Genomic DNA, 10,281 nt, shown 5'->3' on the forward strand with positions numbered 1-10,281 from the left:
GATATCAAAGAGATTGTCCAATGATTTCCGCATTCTGTTGGGACACTTCTCTTTGGAATGGGCACAAACACGATCTCTTCCAATCAGTCAGCCAAATTTCTTGGCAAAGATGAGTGAGTGCCTCTTGTGCCACATCACTTTCTTGAAAGATTTCAATTTTCATTCCATCAATTCCTGGTGCCTTGTTCTTTGCCAATTCCTTCAACGTACCTTGGACTTTCTCCTTCAGTATCACTGGCTTTTGAGCACATGATACCTCTTGAAACGGCTGAACATCAACCATTTCCTTTCGGTACAGAGGGTACCTTTTGGCTAGAGGGTAGTCACATGTTAATATGGGTGCCAGGGCAGGTAATATACAACAAGAGGGAGATTAGCACAGGAAAAGTGAAGGGAAGAATGCAAGAGTTAAAGTGAACAGAGGTAAATATTATAATCTGTTGGTACATGGAGGGGATTGCAATCGTTGTAATGAAGCAAAGTATATGATTTATTAAATGAGAAACTGATGATGTGCTCTGTAAACCTTTACTCATTGTACTATAAAAAGTTGAAAAAATAAAAACCAGCAAACAGGTTTCTAAAAACAGAAAACCAATATAACGATGCCTCACTACAAGTTCTGAGATTTTTTTTCTTCCCCGGAAGAACCCCAGGTTGCACCTCCAGATCAGAGCAATTTTGGTTCCCTTGTATACTGACTGATGCACAATAAGGGCTTTGCTCAATGCTAAGAGCCCTATCTCTGAGGACTGGCTGTGTTAGTGACAAGAGACTAAGAATCCCATTTTTCATTGTTACAAAATGATAAAATAAATGTAGCTTAGCTCAAAGCAAAAAAGGTTCCATCTTGAAGACTCCCCTTGCCTTCAAGAATAGCATGACAGCTACTGGCAGCTTGACAAGGTAACTGAAGGAAAAGGAAACTTACCCGGGGTCAAAAACCCCTGGAGTGCGACAAGTTGGTCCAGAACAGGACTGTAACATCATTAACCGATAGTTCATCTTTCCTAGGAGCTCTGGGTCTATAGTTTTAGCAATATTAGTGATTTGGTGTGGGTCTGCAGTCAGATTATAGACTTCCACAAACACCTACAGGATATGAAAGGATGGAGGAAAAAAGATAAACATTCATGCTTGTAGAGATCTACCAACGGATGACTAAAGAGCTATACCAGGGGACGTCATCTGGTCTCAAGATCCTCAAAGAGCCACACTGCCTTCTGAGACAATGGAGCATCTGTTGTGGGGTTAAATTGCATCAGGTCTACAGCCCACATGCTGGACAGGGACCCCCAGCACACACTGTCTGTGCCTTAAGGCAGTGTGGAGGGACACAGGGGAGGACATTGATTACCCTGTGTAATTTAACCGGAGAGCAGAAGGCAGGACACTCAAATGGCAACATCTCAGGAACAAGTCTTACTGGCAAAGGTACTGAAGTGAGCGTTAACAACTAGCTATTTATTTCTGCCATAAATAGTGGTACTTCAGTGGAAAATGGATGCAAGAGTAGTCCAGCTTGTGTTTTAAAACACAGTTTTAGCTGTCTACCAGTTGAACAAAAAGCAACAGTTTATCATCACATCTAACGCTGTTGTTGTTGTTGTTATGTGCCGTGGAGTCGGTTCCGACTCATAGCGACCCTGTACAGGGTTTCCGAGGCAGTAAATCTTTACGGGAGCAGAAAGCCTCATCTTTCTCCTGAGGAACAGCTGGCAGTTTTGAACTGCCGACCTTAAGGTTAGCAGCCCGATTCGTAACCACTATGCTACCAGAGCTCCTTAACGCTGTTGTTAGGTGCTGTCAAATTGCTTGTTTACTCACAGAAACCCCATGTGATAAGAGTAGAACTGCCCCCACAGGGTTTTCTAGGCTATAATCCTGGTGTGGCACTGTGGGCTAGGCACTGGACCATAAGGTCAGTTTGAACTGCAAGGTTGCCAGTTCAAACCTACCAGCCACTCCTCAGAACCAACTCAACAGCACTTAACAACCACCACTACCCTTTTTGGAAGCAGATAGCCAGGTCTTCCCTCCAACCTGCTGGGTGGGTTCAAACCACCGATCTTTCTATTAGCAGTGGTATACTTTAGCCATTGCACCACCAGGGCTCCTTATGTCTAACATTAGACATGTCTTGTGTAAGTATTTGTTTGTTTTCCTTTAACTTGTTATGTTCTTCCCCCAAGTAGAGTTAAATGACAGGCTAGGAAAACAATGGGCAAGTTTTGGCTTCAAATAGCTGCCCGAGATGATCCCTTACAAAGGAGCTTTCAGACTAATAAACACGTGGAGGTGAAGGGAAGAGGCACTGAGTTTGTAATGGCTTCTCAGTAGGAAAGGGCCTTGACGCAGGCTGAGAAAATGCCCCTGCCTGTGCTCCACAGACAGTGCTTTCGGGCTGCAAACAGAATGGCTGAGTCAGACACAGATGGTAGTCAGGTGGGGCAGGCGAGCACACACTGATGGATGCTGTGAAATCACAAGAGACTTGGGTCCATGTGGTGCTTCAGACAGTCCACACTGATCTGAAGGAGGGAGCATCTGGTTGTGCCTTTGATTTCCCCAACTGCTAATCTATTTCAGCATCAGGTAACTACTCTGTGTTGGCAACAGAAGTTTCTGAACACGTTAGTTACTGGTAAGTTTTTTTTTATGGATTGCCCCAACACGTTTCACTTTTATTGAGGAACCTATGTTCACCCAAAACTTCCAGGGAAGTTAATGAACCAGACATGTATCATTCTAAAAAAGGGAACTGGACATTTAAAGTGTGCATGTTTGGAGGGTGGTGGTGGTGGTTAAGTGCCATCAAGTCGGTTCCAGCTCATAGCAACCCTGTATAGGGTTTCCAAGGAGTGGCTTGGTGAATTTGAACCACCGACCTTGTGGTCTAAACCGGCCTTGCAGTCCAGTGCTTTATCCCAGTGTCACTCCAGGACTCACTGGATAGTTGTGGCAGTAGATAAAACTCCATCTAGAGACCACAGTTCTTACAGAGAATTAAAATGAATGTACAATGAAGTATAGATAAGAAATACGTCTTCCCTAGGGAGCATCCTGAGAATTGTTCCTATGCCACCAAACCTAACAACAAACAAAAGGGGTGGGAGCAGTAGCAGGCAGAAGTTCCTCTTACCTCCTGATCATCAAACTCGCAATACTGCAAATTCCACAGTGCTGACATCGTCCTTACACAAGCATATGTGTTGTTATAAGCATCTTCACATACACAGTCTGGGAAACATTGCTGTAGAGAGATTTACCAGGTTAATGAAAACACTGCTCCATAGTAACAAATACCTAATTGTCTACAGGGGCTACCAAGTAGGTTTAAGGCAGACATGCAATTCACCAGGAATTTGGAAAACTTCCACAGAGAAACCAGTAAACCAAAAACAGATCTGAGGCTTTGTTCCTTTATTGGTGGCTAAGCTGATTAAAGAACATGTGGTAGTGAATTGCTGTAGCCCCTGCCTATAATCTGACAAGAAGTAATGAGCACCTTTAAAATGTATAGGTTGCTAAAGAGAAGAAACCAATACTCAGATGAGTCACCTCTAAGGACTCTTGGCAACTGTCTTCCTAAAGAGCTATAGAAGAGTAATCGCTCAGGCTAAAGTGAGCTTCGTGGAATCATCTGCATTTATTTGTGTAAGTATTCTTCTTATCTGATATGACTTAACTGTAACTTATTTCTTCAAATTATTTGTTATTTCAGTTTTGATTGCATCTTTACTGAACCCTAATGTTTTGGTTTAAGAAAAGGCAGCTCCAATGAGCAGCTTAATACCCACAGGGCAGTTACTACGTCCATGGGCAGCCTGACTGTTACTAATGCAAGGTAGTCACAACAGCACTGTCACAAGTGAGAAGCCCAGTGCTACTGGAGGCCACCAAAAATGCCCTGAATCAAAACTGGTACACCTCTGGTTATTTGATGCATGGAGGGCATTGTAATCATTGCAATGAAATGAAATATGATAGGATGAATGTAAAACCGATGTTCTCCCATGTAAACCCACATAATTCACAATAAAAACTTAAAAAAATAATAAAACTGGTACAGACACAGGGAGGGGAGAGGGACACAGGTATTGATAAGGTAGGATATTGACACTTGTATTGGTTAACGTTAGAATGAGAAGAATTCAAAGGTCACCAACATCATTTTCAGGATCACTAGATTTCATCTTAGTAAATCTATACTAACAATCCAAGCCAGAGGAGCAAAGCTCAGATTAAGGGTCCCAATACTTGACACATTTAGACCAACACTGTATTACGCTATCAACAGAAAAGTGGTCTAAGGGAACGAATATGATGGAGTAAGGCACATCTTGGAAAGCTGGTCTGGGGATGGGAGACGGCTGGCTCGGGTAGTCAAGGTATCTGCTGGACTATGGGGCTTCGTCAATACAAGAACATTCCCTTTCTTTTGTATTTTCTTCATCTCAAAGAAAACGAAATTCTAAACTCAGCACTTGGCAATTTCTGTGCTGTCTCATGGAGCAGGTGCCCCGCTTCTTCAACCCAGCCGTTTTCCCTGCTCTTCAGATGTGGCTCTCTCTTCTCACCACGTATCTCTGTTTGCTTTACCTCTCAAATTCAACACAGAGAAGCCCCTAGGAGGCAATCATCATGAGACTTCTCTGAAAAAAGAACCACTGGCTTCTGAGGTTGGCTGCAGAACTGTAAAGAAATTGTTTTGAAAACCGAAGTCTGATGTTAATTTGAAACACATGCTTTGATGGTGGTATTTGTGAATTCTTTACCTTTTGTTCCATGCAAGAAGACTAAATAGTTATTCATGGTGTTAAAAAAAAAAAAAAAAAAAAAGTTAAGTCAGCTCCAGCTATTACTCACGGATACTCCAGGACCCACAGAAGGACACGTTGGGTCAGAGACATTATGGCCTTCTCCTTGATATTCCACCAGGATATCTGATCGCCAGGTGACATTACTAGTCCCTCTCTAGAAATAGGAGAAAGACGATTTCTATTAGGCATATACATTTTGTGATAAGGATCACAAAGTTATTTACCTTACAACTGAAGAGGACACAGAGAAACACTAATTGGACTATTCATTTGTAACTAAAGGGGAAGACTAAAACAGATGCATATGAAGGCTACTTAGTATTGTGTTTGGTATTTACAGAGCCCTTATAACTGATGGTCAAATGCTTTCAACATTTAATAGTTACTCTATAAAACCACTGCTATAAAGTAGGTCTGAAATGGAAACCGACAAAGTAGAAAAGCAAGGATCAAAATCACACAACAAACTGAACAAAGCCCAGATTAGAACACACAGTACTTACTATGGGCAGTGCTCTGTACAAGAACTGCCCTAAACTCGTACCCCAAGAAGCTTATAACTCAGCATACACAGAGACTACAATAGATTCAAAGTGCCTCTTCATGTTCATAACAAAAACATAATGTATGTATTAGCTCATTTAACCTTCCAAGCATGTGGGTGGTATAGAAGGGAAAAAGCAGCACCATTTGAAAGGGGAAAGTTCAAGACAGGCATACAGATGATAAAAGGAGGAAGAATCCATGAGTAAAAGGCAGTTTGGGATCAAAGGAGTACAGGATGGTAGCTTCCTGAAACATGGCTCTTAAGACAAGGAAGCAATGAAGGGTCAGAGTGGAGAGGCAGGCTGGTGAGCAGACAGGAAAGGCCTTGAATAGCAGACTGTACATTTCCCTCTATGAAGAAGAACAGGTGACAGGAAGACACAGATGTACAACCAATGCTGTACTTTAGAAAGGTCAGTCCTACTAACCAAAGAAAGCTATAAGACATAACAGTTCTCCTAACTGTAGCATCTGGGATTTTAAACCTCATGAGTGGCCATCTGAGGTGCAGCTATGCGTTTCACCACGTGCAAAGAAGAAAGAAGAGTGATGAGAATTGAAAAGGTTTGGAATCAGTCCAATGGACTAATGGACCATGTGGACATTAGTCTCCATGACTCTGAGACCAGAAGAGCTAGATGGTGCCTAACTGCCACTACCAACGGCTCTGAAAGGGGTGGCATTAGATGGCCCTGGATACAATAGAAGAAAATGTGGAACAATACACGAAAAAAAAAAAAACCGGGCTTATTAATCAGAAAGAGACTGAAGGAACCTGAGACTATGGCCCTCGACCACCCTTCAGGTCTGAAAAGGAACTCACCCTCGTGGTCCAATTTTCAGTCAAGCAGTAGACAGATATATGGTTGTTGTTGTTGTTATGTGCCAAGGAGTCAGTTCCAACTCATAGCAAACCTGTACAGGGTTTCCGAGGCTGTAAATCTCTACGGGAGCAGAAAGCTTCATCTTTCTCCCACGGAACAGCTGGTAGTTTCAAACTGCTGACCGTGAGATTAGCAGCCCGATTTGTAACCATTACACTACCAGAGCTCCTTAGATAGATATCTATTGTTGTTGTTGTTACTTGCCATTGAGTCGATACCAACCCATAACAACTTTATGCACAGCAGAACGAAACACTGCCCAATCCTGGGCCAGCCTCAGTACTGTTGCCACGCTTGGGTCCATCGATGCTGCCACTTGGCCAATCCATCTCACTGGTGGTCTTTCTCTTTTTCTCTGACCCTCCACCTTACCAAACATGATAGCCTTCTCTAGTGACTGGTCCCTCCTGACAATATGTCCAAAGTATGAGAGACAAAGTTTGGCCATCTTGGCCTACAAGGAGCACTCTGGCTGCACTTCTTCCAAAACGGATCTGTTGGTTCTTTTGGTACCCTATGGCACTTTCAATAGTCTTCTCCAACACCATAACTCAAAGGCATCAACTTCTTCTACTGTCTTCCTTATTCACTGTCCAGCTCTCGAATCCGTGTGAGGTTACTGATAATACCATGGTTTGGGTCAGGTGCACCTTAGTTCTCAAGCTGACATCTTTGCTCTTCAACACTTTAAAAAGGTCTTATGCAGCAGATTTGCCTAATGTAATACGTTGTTTGATTTCTTGACTGCTGTTTGCATGAGTGCTGACACTTGATCCAAGAAGAATGAAGTCCTTGACAACTTCAATCTTTTCCCTATTGATAAGAATGTTGTTTACTGGTCCAGTGGTGAGGATTTTTGTTTTCTTGACATTGAGATGTAATCCATACCGAAGGCTGTGCACTTTGATCTTCATCAGAAAATGTTTTATGTCCTCTTCACTTTCAGCAAGCAAGGTTGTATCATCTGCATATTGCAGGTTGTTAATGAGTCTTCCTCCAAACCTGATGCCATGTTTTTCTTCATAGAACCCAACTTCTTGAATTATTTGCTCAGCATAGAGGTTGAATAAGTATGGTAAAAGAATACAACCTTGTCACACACCTTCTTTAATTTTAAACCATTCAGTGTTCCAATGTTCTGTTCAAACAACTGCTTCTTGGTCTAGGTACAGATTCTTCATGAACACAATTAAGTGTTCCGGAATACTCATACTTGGCAATGTTGTCCATAGCTTGTCATGGTCCACAAAAATCGAATGCCTTTGCGTAGTCAATAAAGCACAGGTAAACATCTTTCTAATATTCTCTGCTTTCAGCTAAGATCCATCCATCGGACATCAGCAATGATATTCCTTGTTCCACGGCCTCTTCTGAATCTGGTTTGAACCTCTGGAAGTTCCTTGTCAAAGTATGATTGTAGCTGTTTCTGTATTACCTTTAGTAAAACTTTACTCGCAATCAAAGACATTGTCCGATGATTTCCACATTCCATTGGATCACCTCTCTTTGGAATGGGCACAAAAATGGATCTCTTCCAATCAGTCAGCCAGATAGTTGTTTTCCAAATTTCTTGGCAGAGATGAGTGAGGGCCTCTTGGGCCGCCTCACTTTCTTGGAAGATTTCTATTTTTATTCCATCAACTCCTGGTGCCTTGTTCTTTTCCAATTCCTTCAATACACCTTGGACTTCCTTCTTCAGTTTCATTGGCTCTTGATCATATGCTACCTCTTGAAATGGTCGAACATTAACCATTTCCTTTCGGTACAATAACTCTGTATATTCCTTCCATCTTCTCTTGATGCTTTTTGCATCATTCAATAGGAATGAATAGGAAAAAAAAGGAACAAACAACTCCCAAAAATATAGTCACTGAAAACCTTATGAATAGCAGAGAAACACTGTTAGATAGATATATTGTTATTGTTGTTGTTGCTAATTGCCATTGAGTCGGTTCCGACCCATAGCGACCCTGTACAGGGTTTCCGAGGCTGTAAATTTTTACGGAAGCAGAAAGCCTCATCTTTTTCCCGCGGAGCGGCTGGTAGTTTTGAACTGCTGATCTTAAGGCTTGCAGCCTTAAGTAACCACTTAAGCATAGTGCAACCACTATGCTACCAGAGCTCCTTAGATAGATAGCTATATAGGAGGCAACAATGCTAGTAAGGTATGTTCACCATGGAGTGGTCAATCATTCAAGATCAAAAGGGCAACATTTACCTAAGGACTAAGCTGAGAAGTGATGGGAATGGGGGTGGAATAGAAACAGGAACTCTAGGGGGGAAGTGGGGTAACTGCTGTTACACTGAGGGGATTACAGTCATTGAGATAAAACACAGTGTTACGATTTGTTGAATATAAAACTGATGATCTTCTCTCATCAAATGTCAATGGGATTTGTCAGGTATTTTGAAAAGCTTGATGACAAAGTTTATTCTACAGGTGACAGAGGCCTCTTACAGTCAAACACTTCCTTTATCACCGCTGAAGTAATCTTTTTACATTGACTTTGGCCATTTTTAATTCTTCTGAGACTTAGTCATATCTGTCTTGCAGAAGTAAAGTCAGAATGTTCCTTAGGAGGGGAGATTTCATCTCATCATGCACTTTGGACATGCTATCAGGATGGACTAGTCGCTAGAGAAAGCACACCCTGCTTGGTAGAGGGGCAATGAAAAGACGATGGCCCTCAGGGAGATGGATTAACCCAGTGGCTACAGCAGTGGGCTCATACACTGCAATAATGATGAGGAGAGTGCAAGACTGGCCGTGTGTCTGTCTGCTGTCCATCAGGTCACTATCAGAATCAACTCAACAACAACTAAAATAATCTGTGCTATGTTTCTCCTGTGGCATTAATCTCAGATTTCGAAGAACACATATCAGTACTAAAGTATTTCCCCAATCTGTCACCTGTCTTAACTTTGTTTTATGATGGAGTTTTCGAACCTTTAGAACTCTTATGTTTACACACAGTCCACTAGTCCTTCCAATTACTTAACAGAGAAAAAGTCAAGTCCCAGCCCCGAAATTCAATGGTCTTAATTATTTACTTCAAAATATTGGCTCAGGCCAATATTGAGGATTTTATACTCACCAAAATGGGCAAGAAAGACATCCCATCCATCTGTGTCTTATTCACATCATAGCCAGCAATGTCCAAAATAGTAGGACCCAAGTCAATGTTGGCAACAAGCATCTATGAGAGTGAGAGAAAAACAATCTAGAATACAGTGTTTCTGTTCTTCGCTTGTCTAACCAAATAACACTAAAATAACAAAAACCTGCAGGGATAAAATGGTGACTGCCAGTCTCACCAGGAACTGCCTCAAAAAGTTTGTGGGAAAGTGAAATGAAAAGATAAAGGAATTTTCCCATGAACTATTTGAAGCCCTCTTTGTACTTAATCCAACCATAGTATTATTAATGAAAACTTAAAATATTTAAGTTAAATAAGTTAAAAAACTTAAAACTTTTTTGAAATTGCCTTAAGTAAATTTATGAGTCATGAGAAAAATGTCAGTCCAATTACTTTACAAAACAGGTCTTCTTGTTGCTGTCACCGTGATTTTGACTCATAGCAGTCCTACAAGAGAGACTGGCCTCCTAGGCTGTAAGCTTTATGGGAACAGATAGGCAAGTATTTGAAGCACTTGGTGAGTTCGAAGTGCCAACCTTTCAGTTGTAGCCTAATGTTAACCACTGTGCCACCAGGGCTCCTTAGAAGTGTCTTACCACCTGGTTATTCTGGTTACTTCACTGATTTCCAGAGGACTCTTGACATTTTTGAAAGCCTCAAAGGTTGATCACCTTCCACCTAGCCCTTTTGATAATTTCTCAAAGTGACAACACTGTTAAAAAGTGTTTACCTTGAAGGCTGCAGAAAACCTGTTCCAAAAATGCAACAATAAAAGAAGTTTCTTTGAAAAGCAAAAACTTAATGTTTTTAAACCAACATATTAGAAATGAAGGGCAAAGCCCTACCTACATCGTTCAGCAAACTACTGTGAACCCGGATGGAGACCTGGTC

The 10,281-nt window shown here is 41.6% G+C and overlaps 1 protein-coding gene across 2 annotated transcripts in view; it reads right to left on the minus strand.

Moving 5' to 3' along the window:
- GNS (glucosamine (N-acetyl)-6-sulfatase) overlaps positions 1 to 10,281 on the minus strand; it is a 45,726-nt gene that overhangs the window by 5,734 nt on the left and 29,711 nt on the right. For both annotated transcript variants that reach the window (XM_006859520.1, XM_006859521.1), the window contains 4 exons: positions 9,349 to 9,450; positions 4,870 to 4,977; positions 3,143 to 3,253; positions 932 to 1,092 (listed from right to left, as the gene is read on the minus strand). In XM_006859520.1, coding sequence (XP_006859582.1) covers positions 932 to 1,092; positions 3,143 to 3,253; positions 4,870 to 4,977; positions 9,349 to 9,450 — 482 coding nt within the window. The remainder of the gene's footprint in view (positions 1 to 931; positions 1,093 to 3,142; positions 3,254 to 4,869; positions 4,978 to 9,348; positions 9,451 to 10,281) is intronic.

Source organism: Chrysochloris asiatica, unplaced genomic scaffold (assembly GCF_000296735.1).
Source record: "Chrysochloris asiatica unplaced genomic scaffold, ChrAsi1.0 scaffold00033, whole genome shotgun sequence".
NCBI lineage: Eukaryota > Metazoa > Chordata > Mammalia > Afrosoricida > Chrysochloridae > Chrysochloris > Chrysochloris asiatica.